This window comes from Vidua macroura, chromosome 5 (assembly GCF_024509145.1).
Source record: "Vidua macroura isolate BioBank_ID:100142 chromosome 5, ASM2450914v1, whole genome shotgun sequence".
NCBI classification, from domain to species: Eukaryota; Metazoa; Chordata; class Aves; order Passeriformes; family Viduidae; genus Vidua; species Vidua macroura.
This window is the reverse complement of record NC_071575.1, coordinates 45,775,914-45,797,542: the sequence shown is the minus strand read 5'-3', so window position 1 is coordinate 45,797,542 and position 21,629 is coordinate 45,775,914. Positions and strand designations below refer to the sequence as shown.

At 37.7% G+C, this 21,629-nt stretch overlaps 1 protein-coding gene across 3 annotated transcripts in view; it reads left to right on the top strand.

The window, feature by feature from the left end:
* Nucleotides 1-12,806, top strand: part of NRCAM (neuronal cell adhesion molecule) — a 67,472-nt gene extending 54,666 nt beyond the window's left edge. For 2 of the 3 annotated variants that reach the window (XM_053977779.1, XM_053977777.1), the window contains 2 exons: nucleotides 869-947; nucleotides 10,452-12,806. In XM_053977779.1, the coding sequence (XP_053833754.1) occupies nucleotides 869-947; nucleotides 10,452-10,689 (317 nt within the window). In that variant the 3' untranslated portion in view covers nucleotides 10,690-12,806. Of the gene's footprint in view, nucleotides 1-868; nucleotides 948-9,873; nucleotides 9,886-10,451 lie in introns of all 3 variants that reach the window. The other variant, XM_053977780.1, reaches the window with a different exon arrangement.
* The last annotated feature ends 8,823 nt before the right edge of the window (nucleotides 12,807-21,629 follow it).

The following is a 21,629-nucleotide window of genomic DNA, read 5'->3' as shown; positions in this document are numbered from 1 at the left end:
GACAGAGGCCAGAAAAACAGAAATTAAAAGGCAAAGGGAGGAACCATAAATAGAACTCTTAAAGTCAGTGTATTGTTTTATCCTGTCAACAATCTTAACTTATAGGAATATGTCATCTGTAAATATCTCACTCCTCAGGTGCTAGTGGGTTTCTGTGTCAATGTGCTACATTTATTATGTTATAGGGACAAGTTATATGCCTAGATTTGTTCTCACCAGTGAACAAGGATTAAACCTAAAACCAGAATGTGCAAAAAATATGATTGTGTAAAATTTAGGTTCCAGTGTATGTGACTTTGCGGTGGGTTTGATCATGTTGTAGAAAAGAAGAAACAAACCATGCCTAGTATTTTGAGAATTATTAATAAAAGAAAAAAAATCTGAAATTCTCTGGAGGCTTACTGCATGAAATTGAAGCAGAAATGTACAAACCAACAGTGAACAAAAGTGAATCTGATTCAGTTTTATCAATCAGTATGAGAAGAATATAAAGAAGAAACAGAGAGCATTGTTAAGTAGAACTAAATAATTCAAATTTGATTAAGCAAAAAATCTATTAATAATCCAAGTAAATAAGTTATTTTAGTAGGATTTTAAACAATTTTCTCTTTAGTGCTAGAAATAAAAGAAAGAAAAAGTTATGCTAACACAAAGTGACATACAGTCATACTTGAATGAAAATAAAATCCTATAACTAATTAACAGATCATTTTCTTAAAATAAAAAAGTAATAGCTTAAGGCCCCATTTTAAAAATAGCTTTTATTCAAAAGGCATTCCTGCCAAATGTGATCAGTTTGAGAAATTAAGGTCTTAGACTTTCTCATCTTGCAGTTTCATAATAAAAATTACTATTTCAAATATTTCAGTGAAGGAAAAGGAGGATGCACATGCTGATCCAGAAATACAACCTATGAAGGAAGATGATGGAACGTTTGGTGAATACAGGTGAGTACCTGTTGTCGTTTGTCAGGTTCACTGTTCATATCACACATGTACTGTATATAGTATCACACTTACTAATTTAAGACTAACTTTTTTTTTTCCATGTCAAAGGTTTTGTATCCAGTGTTATTTAGAACTAAAAATAGCATTTCAACCACACCATAAGAAAAAAAAATATCCAAGCTTAGTATAAGCCATTTGCTAATGCAAGGTGAAAACCACATTCAAACACAATTGTATGTGTTTGAAAGTCAAAGTGTGGAATCTTTATTTACAAAGCCATCTTTCATAGAGTTCAAATGCCAGATACAGTGTCCTTTCAGTTAGAGCACTGTGTTGAGCATTATAGTTTTTGAAAATAAATTTCTAACTGAAGCCTAACAAAGACAATCTGGTGTTAAGTTGACTGGAAAACAAATGTGTTTAAAATACCTGCCAGTACTAACATCTAATCCTATAACAAAGAAATTATGTTATACACAGAGGTGAAGGAGTGTCCTACAAAGAAAGCAAATCTCCCTTTCATGTATTTCAGTACAAGATATATAGCAAGCAGCTTCAAAGCATGCAACACAGCTCTATTCCTGACACTCTTCCTTTATAGTAAATAAAGTTCCAGTCTAGGCAAATCTGGCATTACCAAAAGCATGCCTTTTGGTAATGCCAGACTATTCATACAACAAGACTATTCATACAACAACTATTAATACAGCTTATTAAATAAGCAGTTTATTTGTTTTTTAATTAGTATGAAAAATAATGTTACTATTTTTTAAATAGGTCAATACAATTATATTTTATGCAGGTATAAAATAGATTTTTATAGTGCATTCCTGTGTCAAAAGCAGTGTAGAAGTTCTTTATTATTGCAAAGATTTGGCATTTTCAAATATACATAGAAAAAGCATATTTTTTTCAAGAAGGATCTATTTTGTTGCCGTAGCTTCTTCATAGAAGGAAAAGGTACTTCTTGATCTGACAGGACTAGATGTACAGGTCTGAATGCTAAGGAGCAGTTTCTGTTTATTCTTCTTTGATTAAAAACAATATACTCCATTCTTAGGTTAATGAGTTCAGAATAGTACTTTATTACAGCTGTAGGTGCGTATGAACTACCTAAATTCAACTGATAAGAAGGGGAGTGTGAAGTAATCTTTGGAAGTAAAGTTAAAAAAGTACTGTATAAGTTTTCCTGGGAAGCCTAGTTTGCATGTTCCTTTATTGCTCCACTGGTTCTTGATACTTGGAACTTCCAGCAGCAGAAACTGACCTTTGTACAGAATTGTACAAACTATATGATCTCAATGCATGTTTTCTCAGGCCTGGAATAAGTATTCAAGCCTGCTTTCATGTATGACCTATAGCAAGATTTGAATTTATGTCTCCATATTTAAGTGGCTTGAGTTAATCTAAAGAATGATCTAGAGCTTTATTAAATTATTTTATAATGCATTTGTTCATTCATGTCTAGTGAATATGGGCAGATGTATGCCAAGCTTTCACACTTATTCACATGGGAGAATTCATTCTATGTACCCTGCAAAAACTCCTTTTTAAAATGTATTTCTGTGTAATTAGTCTATACTGGGCTTTCCTCTTTTTTCCTTAGAGACAGGGCAGGAGCAGCAACCAGTCAGATTACAGAAGATACCTTGTCATCCTCTCTGCAGCCCAGCATCACTGCAGTCACTCAGTTCCCAGTTTGTCTGCCTCACATGATGCGGTGCTTCTTTGAGGAAAAAGGGTATAGGGTTTCCCTTGGAAAAAAATATAATTTTTGAAAGATCTAGGAATTCGAGTATTTTGAACTTTTTTCATCACTTCAGGTCCATGTCTGCTTGGACAGGAAAGAAACTGGACAAGAAAAAGAAAAGAAAAGGTAGCTGTGCCAATTCTCCTGAAGCAAACCCTGTCTTTACCAAAGCAAAGTCTGTGAGATCTGACAGATCCAGCTTCTTCAGAAGGTCAGGGGATCAATACTCCAGCACCAGATCAGAGACCTCCTACACCAGGAGGAGGGCTAGGCAGTCTTCAGAGCTTACAAGGGTTAGTTCAGTCTCTGCTTCCCTCTGCCGAGAGGAAAAGAGGTCAGACGAATGGAAGTACAGGCATGGCTGTAGACATCACGCTTCTGAGCAACAGATAATGGGGTCGGAGGAGGGCTCAGATTCTCAGGCAGGACAGCCATCCCCTTTCCAACAACCCCTCAGCTGCAACTCAATTGGTGGCTTACTGCCAAGGCAGCATTCTTCTCTCCAGCACTGGTGCAGCCAGACCCCAGACTGCAGCTCAGATTCAGAAGACACTCAGAGCTCCTGCCACAGGAAGGTAAGACCTTCTACTGCTCCTCACTTCTCTGAATCTGAAAAGAATTCACTAATGAAATCTGTCATCTTGCCTGAGCTGGCCACAGTCTTAAAGGATGCTTTGACAGCAGCCAGACAAAGCCTAACATCTGTGGCACAGGCTAAGTCCCATTCGGTAAAGCATCCCAGGGTACCAATTGCAGAAGTTCCACTGGTTCCTTTAGAAGCATCTGGGAGCAGTTCCCAGACTTTTGAGTCAGATCATATGGACAGCTTAAAAGATCACACAGCTTCTGGGAAGGAGAAACCTGAAGCTGACAAGGCCTTGGAGGTTGAATCAGCCCCTGAAGATGGGGAGGTGGCATCTGAGTCCCTTACAGAAAATCCAGAAGGACCAGATCCTCTGCGTAAATTTGACATGGAGAATAAGAATTACCTTTTTGAACACATAAAGAGGGTGCTAATGCTAAAAGCTTCCAAATCTGAATGTGCTTCAGAAGAACTGCTTATCCCCTCTGAAGAAGGCAAAATAGATAATGCACTTCCTGTCCATTCAGCAGTGGAAGATCTTGTCTGCAGGATTTGGGGAAATCCTGAAGCCAAGCATGAAGCCCCACCAGTCCTACGTGAGCTCTATCCTTTTCCAGTGGATAAAGCTGCTTTGTGGGGGACCTTGCCAGAGGTAGACAGAGCATTGGTTACTGGTAATTCTTTACTGTCAGTGCCTGATAATACAGATGCTCTCCCTAAAGATCCTACTGACAGAAAGATTGAGGAAGCAATTAAAAGATCTTTCAAGCTAGTTGCAGCCCAGCTTGGAGTATCTATCTACTGCACTTATGCTTCTAAAGCTTTACTAATATGGTTAGAGGAAGAACGAGCCAGATTCAAAAAGAAATGGGTCCCATCTGGTGCCATGCAGAGAAAACGCAGGCTGTGTAAAATTGCAGCTAATTTTATCCATGATGCAGCTGAGGATTCTCTTAGACTCACTGTTAAAAATGTGGCATGCCTCATTGTAGCCTGGAGAGCTCTCTGGCTGCGTCCTTGGAGCTCATCGCTAGATCTGAAATGTAAACTGCTGTCTTTACCCTACACAGGGGGCAAGCTGTTCGGTGAATCCTTAGTCCAGATCATGAAGGATGTCTCAGAACACAAACACTCCTTACGTCAGATGAAAAAAAAGAGCTCTGTTGGAAGCTCTTCCTGTTCTCCTCACAAGTGTCTGAGCTCCTTGCGTTCTCCTCCAAAGTTCAAAGGAGGGAAGGGAAAGTATAAGGTCTCACAATCGTTTCATGCCAAGTATGAAAAGACATCTCACTTTCAGAGAGATATCAGACCATCAAGAGGAACTTTCTAAGAACATAGACTTGCTTCCTCATTTCTCAGGAACTGAGAAGAGTGAAAGACATGGAAATGTTTCAATATTTCTGGACAAATAAACCCAGTGCTTAGAAAATGAGTTGCTTCCAAGTAAGATTTAAATTGTGAAGTTACTTAAAGCTTAATGACTAATTAAGATATTCTAGAGAAATCACAGATCTCTGATCCCCTCTCTTAAGGGGAGGGTTTTTTCACATTCCATTTCTAGGCTTTCTAGTGGTCTTGGGATGGTTTGGATTTGTTTGAAGTTTTGCACTCCTCAACTTCAACTAAAAATACTTCCTGTGTGACAATTGGCTGGTCTGTAGGACCAGACAACATCAGATTTTTCTGCCATATTGATCTAGTGGAGGAAATAATACTTTAGGAAATGCAGGTGTTTCAGAAACCATGGAATGACTGTGGATGCTATATCCCTGTGTCTGGATGGATTCCTTCATTTTTGCATAATAAGGGAAAACAGTGCCTCTGTAGCAATCTGCTCTGCATTCTCAGTGGTTTTCTAAGTTGTAGAAGACTGAGACAGTAAATTGTGGACAGTCATTATCTACACCAAGAACTTGCATGAAACAGAACAAATACCACAGATGTGTGTTGAGGTCAGCATAGGTATATAAATCAGCCTAAGTTTTCCTCCTGGTTCATAAATGGAGAGAAATTAAGAAGTTATGACAGCTGCAGACCCGTGGGTTCATGGGTAGGAAGACTCGAAGCAAGCAGCTACAAGGGAAGGACTAAAGTCCAGTGGACTGCAGAATGTTCTTAGGAAGATAAAACAGGACAAGGCAACTACAGTAGTAGGATTGCTACTGTGGGACATTTGCACATTTTGGTGAATTATTTTGCCACTTCAATATTTTGACACACAGTATTTTTACTAGAAATTTTAGAATATGCTGTGAGACACTGTGGCAGAGAGTTCTGGAATTGCTAGATATTACTCTTCCTTCTTCTTCTGAGTTGATTAACAATGAAAATAAAGTTTGTAACTACAACTGTGGGTTTTTTTCTCTTGTAGTTACTTAACTTGCAGCTTAGGTGTGTTTCCATAGGGACCTAGCCAGGATTTGTGCCTCAGGACTGTAATTCCAAGCTTGGTCCCATCCAGAACAAGAGATTATCTCAATGGACTGCCTGAAGAACTGAACAGTCCAATAATGGATTTGGCAGTGGTCTTACTGTATTCTAATTTACACACATGTACTTTCTTTAACAATTCTTGTTTTGACTCTTGAATACTTGTGTGATTAACAACTTTTTCAGCACGTTGCTTTTTAAAGCCAGAGCTTCATCACCCAGTTTTTCCAGCTTCTGCCAGGTTCGAGGACTGAGTATTAGAGAGATGTTAATGAAAAACTACTCAGAAGACTAATATAGGTGTGCTTAAATAAGAAATAGTAAAATGGTTTGAAGTCTGGATTGACAGTAATAATACTAGGACTCACAGTCCTAATAATATAGAAGTGTCAGGGGAAACCTCTTAGGCATAGGGACAGATTCTCCTGGAATATGCAGGGAAGCCATAGAGGAAGGTATTTCTGTGGCTTTACCTGATTGCTTTTACTTAAACATTTCTGGGCTATTGACCTGAGGTCACAGAAAAAGGAATTTACTGCCAACGCTTTTCATCTTCCACATCCACTTTCTGTGTCTCATAGCCCAGAGTGTTTTACCTACTTTGTTTCATGTTGCCTTTCACCTGACAGTTTTGCTGTAAGGAAAAGTAGTATATTGCTAACCATATATTGAGTCTTTTTGCATGTCTATGAATATGGCAAAGTTTAGTTGGGAACTAGTTGCCTGCTGGACTGCAGAGGCATCATAAAAGTGTCTTCCCCCTTCTGACTGGTTGCTGCATGTACCCATATCTAAGGAAGAAAAATTGAAAAGTTGAAAGAAGAAAGGAGATTTCAAGGTACATATTTCTTTCAATAACTGATAAGCTTGTGAAATGGAATTACTTTTTAAAAAAAATAAATTTCTACTTTGCACTTACGTTATTGTTACCATCATACTTATATCTGTTAATAATTAACTTCAAGTTTGATTGTGTTTCATTAAACTAAGAAAAAAAGGAAACATTAATATAATAGCAATCATTAATGATTAATATTTAAATCATGCTTTTGGAATATGCGTTAATATTTAACACTTTTCTTACTGTAAAGAAGTGTATGTGGTACATATAAGTACTTATCAAACTGATTGGTACGTATAAGTCTTCTTTGAGAAATTTTCATCCTTAAAAAGACTAGTATGGAATTTATTTATACATCAAAAAATAGTAAAAGTATGACTACATTTAACTTCCATAGCTCTAAATAAAGCATTCATACTCATTTTCCCCTCATGTTTGGTTCCCTTCCAGTATTGTTTTCTGACTATTAATTATATGCAGTGCATAAATGACACTTTAATGAACTTCTTCAATTTCCCACTGTAATTTTTAATAAATTTGCACTTTATTTTTTAACATCACACATTAGGTATGTAATAAAAGTAAGCAAGCAAAACCACAAACAGAAACTGAAAGAAACTATGATTTATCCTGACTTCATTTTGGAATAGTTTTATGAAAAGTTGTAAGCAAGGTTGGCAAACCTTGTGGGTACAGTATCAAAATTTATGGCTTTTACGATGTTTTGGCAACATAATATTATATATTCTACAGCCTAAAGTGTTTTATAGCTCTTCCTAAAGTAATTTAGCAGCTTTTACGGTTTGCTTCTTGGCAACAAACATATAATACATTCATTTTGCCAGAGCACCAGAGCCGCTCCTCTGTTTTGAATCCCCTGGGTAACAAAAGTGTTGTCCAAAACATTGATGTGTTCATTTTTTTCTCCTTCTCCTATTTGATTTTTTCGTCTTTCTTCCTCAATTTCTTTCTCTTCCACTCAAATCACTGTGTTCATCTAAGAGTCATAATCCAGTTTGATACAGAAAAAATGGTACCATGGCATATGTTTTCTTTTCTGAACCAGGAGTGTAAAGCATCTTGGATAATCCCACTTGTTTTTCCACTGCCAGAGTCCTGGCAGAACCTCTCTCTAGACTTACATAGTGCAACAAGTGAAGGAATTCCTGGGTTCAGATTTGATTTTTGCATTTGCTCTGACTCTGCTGTCACACCAGTGCCCACCTCCATGCAGATACACGCCTGGGTAAATCTGCAGTTTTGTTTGCTTTTAATTATAGAGATTGTAGAATTCACATCCTGACTAAAATACAGAAAAATCTTATACTCAATGCAACCAACTGTGTAAGTATTTCTTCATTGTTTGTCTTATACATAAACTTTGTTTGCAAAAATATAAATAAGAAAACCATAAGAGCAATAGAAAACAGAAGTTCTCATACTCAGATTTTTCTAAATTGTAAGGGCAAATCAAGCTTTTCATTGGATTAAACACAAAAATGTTGATATTTTTAATATAGTAGTGGCATGTTATTTATATACGTATAGTCCAACCTAGTGAATTACACTGGCTAGGGTCATACTTTAGAATATTTGCACAGAGATTCTTGACCAACTGGAATATGATACAATTGCAGTTTTAATTTATTTTCATTTCTGTGTATTATGATGTAAAGAATTATGAAGTTATTCACCTGAAATTAAACAACAAACCATATGCCAGTGTTCTTTCATTAACAGTCTAATGCAGAAAGCAGATCTTCCTTGGGAGTAGGACTGGTTACAATTTCAAAAGGAGGGCCTGACCTTCATTTGACTCATGCAGTCTGTTTTAATGACTATTAATACCTTGATGGGGGCATTGGAGAAACTACATTGTGTATGAGTATTAAATGCTCAATTCCATTTTCAACCTTTTAAATATGGGGGCCTTCCAAAATGAACTCTCTTCAGTAATGTCTCTGTAATCTGCTTGTGTTCACAGTGTTGCAAACATTTTCACTTGCCTGCTGGAGTCTCGAAATTTTGGAGTACTGTCTTTTAAATGTTATTGGCCTGTATGTTTGCAGCACCAGTGAGCACAGATCAATGATAGACATTTATCTTCATGCCTTGTACACTGCCATAAGTAAAACATCAAGCCTGACACAGTCACATTGAGAGGTTTTGCTTTTGTGTGCTTTGAGCATAAGGATTTTCTTACATGTAAATAAGAGAGCTATTCCTACCACATTTTTTCTGGTGTATATGCAGAATGGAAAAATCTCTGGTATGATTTTCTGTAAGTATATGCATATTAGAGGTGGCCTTCTTTTAGAATTTATTAACTTAGTGTTTTCCAAAACAAAAAAAAAAGGTGATGAGGAGAAACAGCTTGATGGAAAATTGATGTAATGGTTATCTAGCAACAGTTTCTCAACAGGGCTTTTGTTGGCTAACTATATGATCTAATGTGGCCTTGTACATCCTACAATTTATATATATATATATGGTTTTTCTAGGTGTTTAAAGGTATTAATTTAAAAAAAATATATTATTTTATAAGATATTAGGTTTTAGGAATTAGAGGGTTAAAATAATTTGCTGAGTATATATTCAGCCTAGTGTTCTAGAAATTGCAAAATGTCTTTTTTTTTTTTAATATTTTATATCTGTTTCTTTATATTTCCCATAAGCTGTGAATCTAAATAAAAACCCCAAACCACTTCCTTTTTTTGTACCCTATATGCAAATCGAGTCACATGTTCTGTTTAAGACAAGGTAAATAATTGCACCCAAAAGTGCAGCTGCCAATAGTGGGTTTCAATTCAAAATGCTTTGGAGCTGCTGCTGAAATCTTCATCTTGACACTGAAGTGCAATGTAAAGGATTCTGAAAAGAGCCCAACTATATCTATTTCATGAAATACAAGCCTACCACAGCTGCAAATTTATTTGAGGATGCTGATGGTGCTGCAGCTTTTCCACTGACAAAGGAAAGAACACAGTACTTTGCTACAGAGATCTCCTCTGCTGGCTTTTCTTTCCTTTTTTTTGTTGTCCTCTAAATCACTATCATCATTGTCAGAACATTATCAGTCATGGAGTAGGGTAGGGAGATGGATCTGATAAGAAATGAAAAAGAGTAAGCATGCTCTCAACTCCTTAGTTCTAGCAGCTGTAAGCTAAATTATTGCTTTACCTGTAATACAGTAAATATTGTAGCAATTTTAAGAGCGACTTATTATTGATACAATACTGATCACTATCAGGATATGGACTTTGCTTTTCTTCTTAGGCTATTTTCATTTGTTTCTTCTGCACCCTTTTAATGGAATATGTAGGTCTCTTGAAAGGTAAGGTTGAAAATTGCAAGTCTGGCTTGCATTATGTAACAAATTATTTGAAATGCAGCACTTTTATTTTCTTTATACTAGTAAAGAAAATCAGTCTATTTCATTTAACCAAATTCATTCTTCATTCATTTTCAAGGAGTCAAAGAAATTAAGAAGTTTAACAGACTAACTTCACGACACATCATAAGCTTGTTACTTTGGAGAACAAGCAAATTATTTTTTTATAGCTTTACAACCCACTTCTTAATGCTTGCAGTTGCATCTACATGGCCTCCAAGCCAAGGGCCCAGGTCTTACCACTGAAAAGTCATGCACGATGGGAAAAAAAAAATAAAAGAAACCACAACCCCCCTCCCTCCACTGAAGACATTTGCTGTTTAAACCATTCTTACACCATATTTTCATATGAACTGCATCATATTGATTTGTCTCTACAATGTGATGTGGGTTTACTAAAGGATTATAGGGCTGCACACATACTTTTCATAAACTCTGCATGCATGGCTGATTTTGTCTTAATAAATAGTACATCTGCTAATCCCATGTTTGTTTGTTTGTGTCTCCAGCGATGCAGAGGACCATAAACCTCTAAAGAAAGGAAGCCGGACACCTTCAGACAGAACTGTGAAAAAAGAAGACAGTGATGATAGTTTAGTTGACTATGGAGAAGGTGTAAATGGTCAGTTCAATGAGGATGGCTCCTTTATTGGACAATACAGTGGTAAAAAAGAGAAAGAACCTGCAGAAGGAAATGAAAGCTCTGAGGCTCCTTCTCCTGTAAATGCCATGAATTCATTTGTGTAACCACAGAACTTGATCCCCTTGTATCTCCAGTTTGCTTAAAGCACTTGTACATCCTCCTTCTCATACTATGAACACACAGGTAACGGAGCTCCTCACCACCAGATGTTAATGCTATGAGAATATGCAGGTTAACACCAGTTCACAGTATAATGACACAGTAAGTGTATGTTACTATGAATCAAAATAGAAAATTCGAATTTTGTTCAAAACGGGGGTATTTTTACTTTTTTTTTTAAAGGAACTGACACAAACAGTTAACATCAATTTATAATTTTGTTTCCTGTTGAAAATACAGTATAATGCATGGGAAAAAAAACCCTACACAACTCACAGATAATCTTGTGTACACTATAAAAACATGGTTTGACAATTTGTTATGCAGTCCTCAGCTGAATCCCTGGATATGAATTCCGTTCTCAATGTCAGAGTGTTATAGTAGTATTATATAGAACTTCAATGTCTTTGTGGACATTGTTGTGAAATTGGTGACTTAATGTCTAGCTATCATATGTCTTTTTGCAAGACAGTTAGGAACAGTATGTACAGTATATAAATGCTAAATGATTTAAGTATGACACTTGCATTTGCTGATGCTTAATGAGACCCTATTATCTACTCTTTGCTCCTATTACTTTATAGCCTTTTTAATCTATCAAGTATTACAGCAGTACAGTGTTCTATTTTTACATCAAAACATATTGAATTGATTTTAGGGCATAAAAGATATGCATTGCAATGCATTTTGGAATTTGTACAGTCACTGAAAGAAAAATTTAAAATTAAGAAAAATATTCCAGAAAACACAGGGCAAAGTACATTCAGTGCCTTTATACAATATGCATTCCGTAATGTGCTGTACTACTAAATCAGTTGGTGCAGTAAACTGTGATTAGCAGACTACCGTCATTGCCAAATGAAGGAAAAATATGGAGAAAAAGAAGTGTTATGAAACTGTTGTGCTAAAAACGGGAAGTTTAAAATATTTTAAATTACATAAAGAAGAGTATGATTTTTTTTCCCCTCTAAAAAAAGCTTTCTACACAGTTACAGCACAACATGTTTTCATGGCCTTAGAATACTTAAAACAAAAATGAAAACAAACAGAAATCCCAAAACCCAACCAGAGTTAAATTATTTACTAACACAACAAGATACAAGCTCTTGTAAAATAAATCATTAAAAACCCAAACCAGCTGACTCCATCAGTGAGAGCACATTTCTCTGTGTCCCAGCCTGATCAGTGTGGCAGCTTTGTAATTATCTCCAGCCTGAAGCAGTGTGGGGGTTACTGCTCGGAACCACAGCATTCCATCTGACAAGTGCTAATACGGTTTATTGGTAAAGGATTACCCTTATTGGTTAAAAAAATATTTTCTCACATACTATATCAATCAAATGTTTACCTCCAAATATAAATTTTTATAACAACCTATGGTTGAAGGAATGCTCAGTTTCATTTGCCAATAAATTGGTTTTTCATAACTTGCATCAAGTTTAATTTTAAGTAAGCTTTTTATATGTAGATATTTTGTTGAATTTGTAAATACACTTAAAGCGTAGATGCTATATGCTTCTAGGTGTTACAGACAAATAAACCAAGAAAGCTTATGTTGTACTGTGTAAGAAGTACTATAGCCAATGGTGTGCATGGTATTTTAAAGCATCTACTTAATTTTTTTTTTTTGCTGTGAAAATAAAATAGTGATCTGCTCATTTACTGCAGAGTCCAACTGAACCATTCAGAGCTTTTGCCAGTGCACTACATTAGCCCATAGGACACCTTGCAGCTTTCATGTATATATTGTAGGTAAAGCACAACTGAAGTAATCCCAAATGTAACCCAGCTGTAATAAGCTTCTTTTGCACCTTTGAGCTTTCCATTGGTCAGTTTTTTTAATGGGAACCGAAATACAAAATGAATTACATGAACACAAAGCACAAAGAGAACATTTCTTCACAGGATTTGCCAATGGTTTTGGTAAAAAAGAAGTATCATTCTACTCTTATTTAATTGTAGATGCTGAATTATCTGTGCATGTGGGGGTAAACATACAGGCTCACTTCTGTAATAGTGCAACGGATTTTGTATTAAAAATAAATGTGGTTTTAAAATTTCACTGTTTGTTCTGTTTACACTAGCAGTAAAAATCACATCAGATTTGTCCTGTAATTAAGAATTCAAAGTAGAAAAACAGCATGAAAGAACTCTGAGAAAAGTTGTTCCCATGATGTTACAGAACTTCCATTACTGCCACCAAATTATTTACAGAAAGTTGCATACCTTCACATGCTACCATTTGAAAAATTGGTAAATTTGTCTGATCATTTCCCATTGAAATCTATGATTTGCATTTTACTTCCATGGATGATTTTATTATTTATTTAGTCATATTACTGCAAAGAAAAGAACTGAAACAGTCATGTTCCACACCTGTAAGAGCGAATAAGAGAAAGTAAGAATGTTGATTTGAAATTAAGAGCCCTCAGATAGGATCCCAAATAAGGATTTTGTATCCTAAAGGAACTGTCTGACATACAAATTTATGGTTATCTGTTTTTAAATAGTATATGAAGTGAGGAATTTTTAGACATCATCTTTTACAGTACACAAAATCCATTGCAATGCTCTTTTCATATCTTGTCTATCCTATATATGAATGGAAACAGACTTGGCAGGAGGGCAGCTGTTCTGCATAGAAGACTGCAGGAGAGCCATGGATTCCAAGCGATGCGGGTGCTTCAAGAGATGTATCCAAAAGGTGATGTGTGGGCATGATGCTTGAAAGAGGGATCTTATCACTGAATCAGAAGCCATTCTGCCAGCCTTTCCATATGTAATTTGAAACTCCTGGATATTTCAGCTCCTGTCATCTGCACAGACTCAATTCTGGCACTTCTATCTTCAAATATCTTCACACAATCTTCAGATATCGGCTGCCTTGGTTTTTGTAGGGGTATCTGTTGATTTTTGCAGCAATGTAAACTGTCTTGGAGATATGAAATACAGCTGTTTCTGTTTCAGTTAAAGAATACTTCCTGAAAAGAGCGGTCTGATTTCCCTCGGCTTAGTTGGAAAGAAGAATTTCATACAGTAACAATTTTTGGAGAAACACATACATTATTTGTGCATGTTCCCCAAAGTGTACTAATACGTATAGTTGCCATATTTTCCTTTTACTGATATACCTTTGCTTTTGATTTTATTCTCACTGAAGTGATTGTATAAATCCAGAGGGAATTAAAGAGGATACCCCAATGGTATTTTTTCTTGTAATCTATTCTCACATTGTTCCTAGGAAAATACAATTTCCTCATGGTTCCACGTAGCAGAGGCAAAGTGGCAAAAGATTTGGGAACCAAATTCTCTTTTCATGATATCTGGTGTATTTTAAAAGAGAAACCCTAGGAATCATATATGAAGAAATATTATCTACCCTATGGAAGAGTCTTCTTTTCTGAAAAAAAGAACTGGGGAGAAAATCAGAAAGAGAATGAGATTCCAATCATTTCTGAAAAGCAATTGGCCTTTGCTATGTTTTTGTCCCACTCCCTCTCTCTTTTTTCCCCCTTCATCTACCTTAGGAAAGAACATTTCAGAGACTTGGCAGAAGCAGGCGCTGGTTTTGTGGGAAGATGGAAATAACTGAATGTGCTTCTTGTAGGAATCTACCCCCAAATGATGCCCCTAGAGTGAAAATAGATCCAACTGGCCATCATGTTTTAATCTCTGAAGTGATCTCTGGCTGCTCTTCGTACATGAGAAGTGGAAACTTTAGATCAAACTGTCAAGATAAATACATGTCAGCAGGACTTTGACTGACAGTAGATGTGATCTGCTGTGACTGTAAGCAAGGAGAAAAGTGGTGATCCCAGTGTTCTCATGAATTTTGGCAGCAAAAATATACATGACATTCCTTACTGTGCTCACATGTAAATGACCTGATAAAAAAATTGTGATCATGTTTGATACCTGAAGGATGGATTCTTCATTTGGAGTTGGAGAAGTTTGGCCTATTGTGAATTTGGCAGCACTGGCTTTGTCCCTCTGGGAAAGCTGCACAGGATAAATTTGAAGCCAGCTGGCAAGTAATAGGTTTGCACATGTTTAAATTGGAGAGAGGCAGGGCAGGAGACAGCTCCTGTCACCTGGACCCAGCCAGCCTTTTGACCTGTTTTGTCTTGCCCTAAGGTGCTCAACTAAAATAAAGAAGTTTAGAAGGTAGTGTGTTTTCCCTGCCAGCTGAAAAAAAACCCATGGCATCATGTCAGAAATCTAAGCCACTGGTTAGATTTAATTCTGCCTGGCTTTCTGTCACATTTTGGATATAAGTGATGAGGAGGAAACATACCTGGTCCATGCTGTACAAATACAGGTTTCAGACCTGAGCTTTCAAACAGGGAAAGTTTAGGCAGTCCAATTCTGGTGCCAAACTTTTTAAAAATTACCAGGTCTTGAGCTACACTGAGGAGTGAACTACATTTACCTTTGACAGTAAACTATACTTGACATGTGTCTTCCAGAGGGTGCTGCTATATTTCCCAAGACTTCAGAAGAGGGATGCTTGGCTTTGAAACCCGACATCTTACCTGAGAGAGGATAGCAGCCCACTCCTCTGCCCTAGGTTTGCAAAGCTCTAAAGGGCTTCAAGACTTCACAGGACTAAGGGAACAAATGAAGTTTTCTAAATGGCAGTGTTCAGGACGTATTTCAAGTAGGTGTTCTGCAATATGTGTACTGTAGTGAAAGAGAGTTATGGTCATGCTGGCATGAAAAGTTTGCCTTCTGGTGTGGCAAGAAGAGGTAGCGAAAATGAAACTGTTGGGACAGAGAAAATGCAAAAACAAAAGTAGAATATCTGAGGTTTCTTGAAAAGAGTTGAGAAACAGGCAGTAGGATAGCTGGCCTGAAGGGTGAAAAGAGAAAACCAGACAAATGGCAGAGGCAGCAGGAGCCCTTGCTAGCGTGGAGCAGCACAGCCTGCTGGGTGCAGACCAGACTGCCTGTTGGTGACAAACAGCATAAAAAAGATCAATAGGACGTCATTCTCCTTCCAGATTTTTTTAATTATTCTTATTTATTTAGTTCTTTTTCCGAGAGACTTAGAAAGACTTAAGAAAATCTTAAGACATCTTTAAGACAAATTTAAAAATGTCTTTCAAACAATTGAGAATTGCCAGGAAGTTTATAGGTTTGGCATAGGGGAAGTACTAACCAGCTGGACAATCAAACACACAAAGCATTTGCTTTAATTTCCTTACTTTTTGAAGTAAGCTAAAACTATCTCCTGGAAAGCACTCACTTTCTGCAGGTATAGGACAAGGCAATCTGAAGAGATCCTTTTCCCTGTTCTTAGGAATTTGACTACTAGTGTTCTAGTAATATGAGGAAAGTGGGCATTCTCCTAACTGTTGAGATAAGGAACATACAAGGGAGCCATACAAATTGTTTGATAGATGAAGAACCTATACAATGAGGTCTCCAAAAATGGAATACCAGAATTAATGTTTTTAAAGAGATTCTTCAAGAATAAAACTGAATAGAGGGAGAAAAAAAGACAAGCTAATTGCTACAGTTTCTGGACAAGTCAGAGGACAGATGAATGGAAAAGAATACTGGCATGGACAGGAATAGTTTGATTTCCAGTAAGGAGAGGGAAAATGGCCTTTGCTGGGCTATGTGATGGCCTGTAGGCACAAATACCACATGAAAAGCACAAGAAAACGGGATACCTTGCCTATAAATGAATACTATAGCTTTCATTTTCTAGCAGTACAAACCACAATTTTTTGGTATAATTATATCACTTGAACAATTAGCCAACAAGAACTTCTATTTGGATGAGATTGTTTTTCCTCCCTTGTCCTTTTCACTACAGGTGCTTGGTTTCAAAGTTTTGCTTTAATAAGGAAACAGCCTGTTCTATTACAATTAGATAATGACCATAAACTTTATCAAAAGGGAAACTCATATAAATTTTTTTTAAAACAAGCTGATTTATCTTTTTTATAATGAGAGGCAGACGAGTCTTCAATCACTAACATTTAAGCAACAATTGGCCACTAGAGGGAAGTTAAATTGTGAGTTAGCAGAAGCCCAAAGCATCTTAAGTGCACATCCCATGTTAATGGATATAAATGTGTGTATGTCTCTGTGTGTGTGCATATCTACAGATATAAAGGCACTATAAAATAGTGGTTAAAAAGATTAAGACACAGGTTCATAATAATTTGCTTGTTTTGCATAACACATTAATTCTGTTTGTCCTGCAACAGTGACCTTATTCTAATTCAACCATTTATTATGATTTTAAATTGCAGGAACATTTGGGGCAGAAAAGTAAACTGGCAAGAGCTATGGGACAGGGATGCTTGGTCTGAAATTCAGCAGATAGCTGTGTCGCAAAGGCTTTTTTGAGGCAGAATCAGAAGCCAGACAAATGTCTTGCTAAGCTGTCAGTTCCCAGATATGTGTCTGTAGGTATGTGTGCCTGGCAGCTGTACAATAATAAAAATTTTTAAAATGCTGTTGACCTGGTTGGTGTGTCACCAACTAGCTCAGCTTTTGCAGTTCATGTGAAGCCTACACTGCCACAATGGGTTCAGAAAAGGCACAGCCTGGTGCTGCTGAACCTTTGCAAGTGGAGGGGACAGATTCCCATGAGAAGCCCAGCAGTGCAGCATGGCTGGGCAATCTGTAGGGCAGCGGTTCATCTCACTGAGGTACCATATTTGATCTGTTTTTGAATTTGTTGGGATTGCCCTTAATCTCTATGTCAAAGAAGAAAAGCTTAAGGTCTTGACGCATGAAGATGGGAACATCTCGTCAGGCAGCAGATGCTCTCCGGCAGAGCAGGGCTCGGCGTGGCGCCTGCTCCGTGCCCCCGGCTCTGACAGTCTTTAGGCCGCTCCTGTTAGAGCGTGTCCAGGACGGTGACCCCCGTTAAGTGTTTTGATCAGGATGGGTAACACACGGCACATTTTCAGTGTCGCAGCCCCAGGAGTCCTGCTGCTCTGAAATGAGATAAAGAAATGCTGAATTGATTCACATTGTCAGACAGCATCATCTTCAGAGGGACTCTGCCTGCGGGAACCAGCTCAGCACGTCAGGGCCCATTCGTGTGAGGAGGACAGAAGCTCTGCCCTCTGGGATTGGTATCACATCATCCTTGTGGTGGCAGTGAGGGGTGGAAGGGGGAGGCATCTGCAGGGTGTGCAGGGTGTGCATGGCTTTGTAGCTGGAGACCTGTTGCATTGACCAAGGCAGTGGAATAAAATAAGAAAGCCTGAGGTGTTAAGAAAATAAGATGCTTTCAAAACACTACTACAGAAAAATCATCGTATATCAGCATCATACCAACCAAATAGGTGCATGCTGCTTTAGAGGTGAGAAAGCAGCCACAGGTTAATGATTAACAATGAAGAACATTTTGCATTTTTTCTTTTTGCTGGCGGTGAGAGCAGAGATGCTGAAAACATGTTTCAGATGGAACAGGCAGTCTCCACTCTGACAAAGCCACTGAAGCTGCTTTCATTTATACCAGCTGAGACTAGTGCTTGTGGCATTTTAGGCAGGTCTTCAGGCAGAGTTTTTAATATGATGAATATTTTTTAGTGAGTAACTGGAGTGTCAGGATCTCTCCATTAATGACAGCAGCCTCAGCCTCCAGGGGGGACATCACAGCCAGAGCCAGTATATATGTTGAAGATAGTAATCTAGCAGAACTGTGATCTGTTTTTTTCTAAATCACATTTTCTAAATTCAGCCTGCAACTGAAAAACATTCTACTAAAAATATTAAAAAAGCAAAACACTTTAATTATGTACCCAATTTTGGTGAGATTATTACTCATCGCTTGTTCACTAACAATTTGTAATAATCAAAATAATGTAACAGGCTGATTGCAGAAGCATAGTCCATGTTTTTATGAGGCTTGCTCTTAGGGTGTACATTTTAATTTGAAACATAAAAGCTTGGAGAGAATCACTGCAATATCCTTTTTACTTGTAGATAAAAGTTTCTATTTTAATGGCTGGAATTTGATGTTCCATGTAAAAAATAGAAGAAACAGGATAAATTTCACTATCACTCATAAGCTTTTCTGCAGATTTAGTTCTGGTTTTTGTTGTGTGTCAGGCTTTTTTTTTTTTTTTAATATGTCCAGTAGAATAGGTTTCAAGAGTGATTTATGTCTATTCATCACTGGATGATGAGGTCTTCAGGAAGATGTGCAGAGAAAGATTATTGTATACCATAATGTCTGTCAAAAATCTGATGTGACAATCAGTGCAACCCAGTCCTGCATTTAGCAAGTCTTTCCCTGTAACTCAGATTTTAATGTCAAAGCAGCTTTCCATGTTGGACTTGAATTGGTGTAAAAATACACAGATACTGAATTTAAAATGTTCAGCTACTTCAAGTGACAAAATAAAAGCTAATGTATGAAACACATGGATTGCTCTAGTTCAAGACAAATTAAAAACCAGTAAATTATGGGGGGGTTAGGGGGTTGATTTCTATTGAAGATAACATAAAGGGAAGCATATAGGAGCAGAAATTATAGCCTTGCTAAAAGTCTTGCCATTGGTTTATGTTCTGGTCTCACATCAAAAGCTACAATTCCTCCACCTCACATGCAGCCTTAAGGAGCCAGCTCTGCTCTGAGGCAGGGCTCTCACCCAGGGCCAAATCCTACCACCATCCCAGAGAGGAAGAGTTATGGGGGAGAAAGGTCACTAAAGGGAGGCTAATCCTTGAAGTACATTTGATTTTCCACTCCTTCAAAGTGCTAGATGAACATCTCACACAGTAACCAGGCACGCACTGGAAACAGTTCCTGCAAACAGGGCAGCTATGGCCACTTGGTTTAACTTTGTCTTAACAAATGTTTCATTATGTATTTTGAATTCAACTTTATAAAAAACTGACACATCCTGAGTTATTTATACAAAAATTGGAAAAGAATATAGAGTAAATCAAGGCTTTGTGCACCCTTAATTCAGGCCAGCAAATACAAATAGACCCGTGTGTTACCAAGTAGAAGATCAAAGACACGTGAAGATGCCCACCTGAGTTGGCAAGATCACCACTTTTCCCTACACTGGACAGAGACTTGCACTGACACAGAGATGAACATTTACCAAGGTTAGGAGAGACCAGCCTACCAGTGTCATGAGGTTCCTTGTCATGGGAATGGCCCCAAGCCACTTTTGCACACTCAAAGAAAGTGTGCAAAAAGCATTATTTCCAAAGAATAAGTGAATGTGTTTCTTTTGCCAGCATGGGAAGAGCCTGCCTGGTCAGAGCAAAAGGGGAAACCAACATCATCCAGTGTCCAGGTCTTTCTGAGCCAGTGTGATGTTGATGCTGGCAGTCAAGCTGTCTCCACAGCAAGCATCCACTGACACTGCTGCAGGGCAAAAATGGAGACAGAGCAGGACGTGGAGCTATGTGCCTGAACCTCTCTTGAATTACTCTGTCTGGAATTACTGATCACAAGTGAACTGTGCTAATGCCAAAACAAGGTATCATAGTTGCTGAGGAAGGGCATGCTTTGGTGTGGAGAGCCATGTGTCATTCTTGGAGTCTCTTTTGTCTTGCCATAGGGGTTGACTCCCAAGATAAGCTGTGACTTGTGTAAAATCAAGTGGCTAGATACTGTGCTTTTCTATTAATTCACATTGTTAGGTGTAATAAGTGTTGATGCAGCAGCTGTGGATAGGACAGACAAACTAAGTACTGAAAATGCACCCCTGAATATACTGTGAATAGACCACCCATTAGTGCTCTTTACTGACCTGGTGATAAACAGGATATTTTTACTGCATGTTTACACTATTGTGCTCTTACCTTGCATGCTGGTCAACAGAACACTTGGAACTATTCTGTTGACTTTTGGCTTCTTAGTTTTATAAAGATACTTGAGACCCATGTAAAGGAGCACTAATTTAGACATCAGCATGGATTTCATAAGCACATTAACTTTACAGTAGATCTTCACCTCCAAAAAACCCTTCAGAAATGAGTACACACACAGACACAGACACACACAATTTTCCTGTATGAAACAAAAAAGCATTTGTCCTCACTGCATGAAACACTTAGAGAGCTAAATCCTGAGAGAGCTTGTGTTATGCAAAATGAGTATATTCCTGAGATACTGCAGGTTGGTGGCTGTGAATGACAGTGCGGCTCAGGAGATCTGTAAGTCTCTCTGTGTTTAATTGCTCCTAACAGCAACAGGTAACAAACTAAAAGTGCATCAGTGCAACTCTTCTAAAACTGAGTGTCTTTGGGTTTAACTCCAGCTGGCAACTAAGTACCACACAGCTGCCCGCTCCAAATGGTCTGGATAAACATGTTTGTTGAAAGGTTACTGTCCAGATTGAATAGCCCCAGGCATCCTGCTTCAGTTTTGGCATGGATCCATGCACCACCCTTGCAAGAAAGGTTGTCAACTTCATTAATCTGCCACTACTTTTTTTTTAACCTTCTAACATAATAATAAGCTGAAAACATGCCTCACCTTGAAGTGATAAAATTAAAATATATACTGATTAAAATAAATTGCACATACCTGAGCTGCGTGTGGCCAAATGTTAGTAATGTGATATAATTACCAATTGCACCCCTACATTTTCAACAGGTATGCTCAAACCTGAGCTCAAACCACATTCAGCATATGTACGTATTTCTACTGAAATATACATATATCCTGGTATTTTCAGTCATAATTTCTTAGAACATTCAAACTGGTGCTGAAGCCTCCCCTTAGTTCCTAAGGTTCAGTGTAGCTTTGGAACATGTTCGCTTGCATCATTCTGCATTAAAGCAAACAACTGAAGTTAAGCCCTAATGCAAACATGCGTTTGGAGTGTTGTTGACTCTGCACTGGCCTCAGTGGATTTGTCTCCACTGTTAATTAGAAGCATCCCTGGTCCAG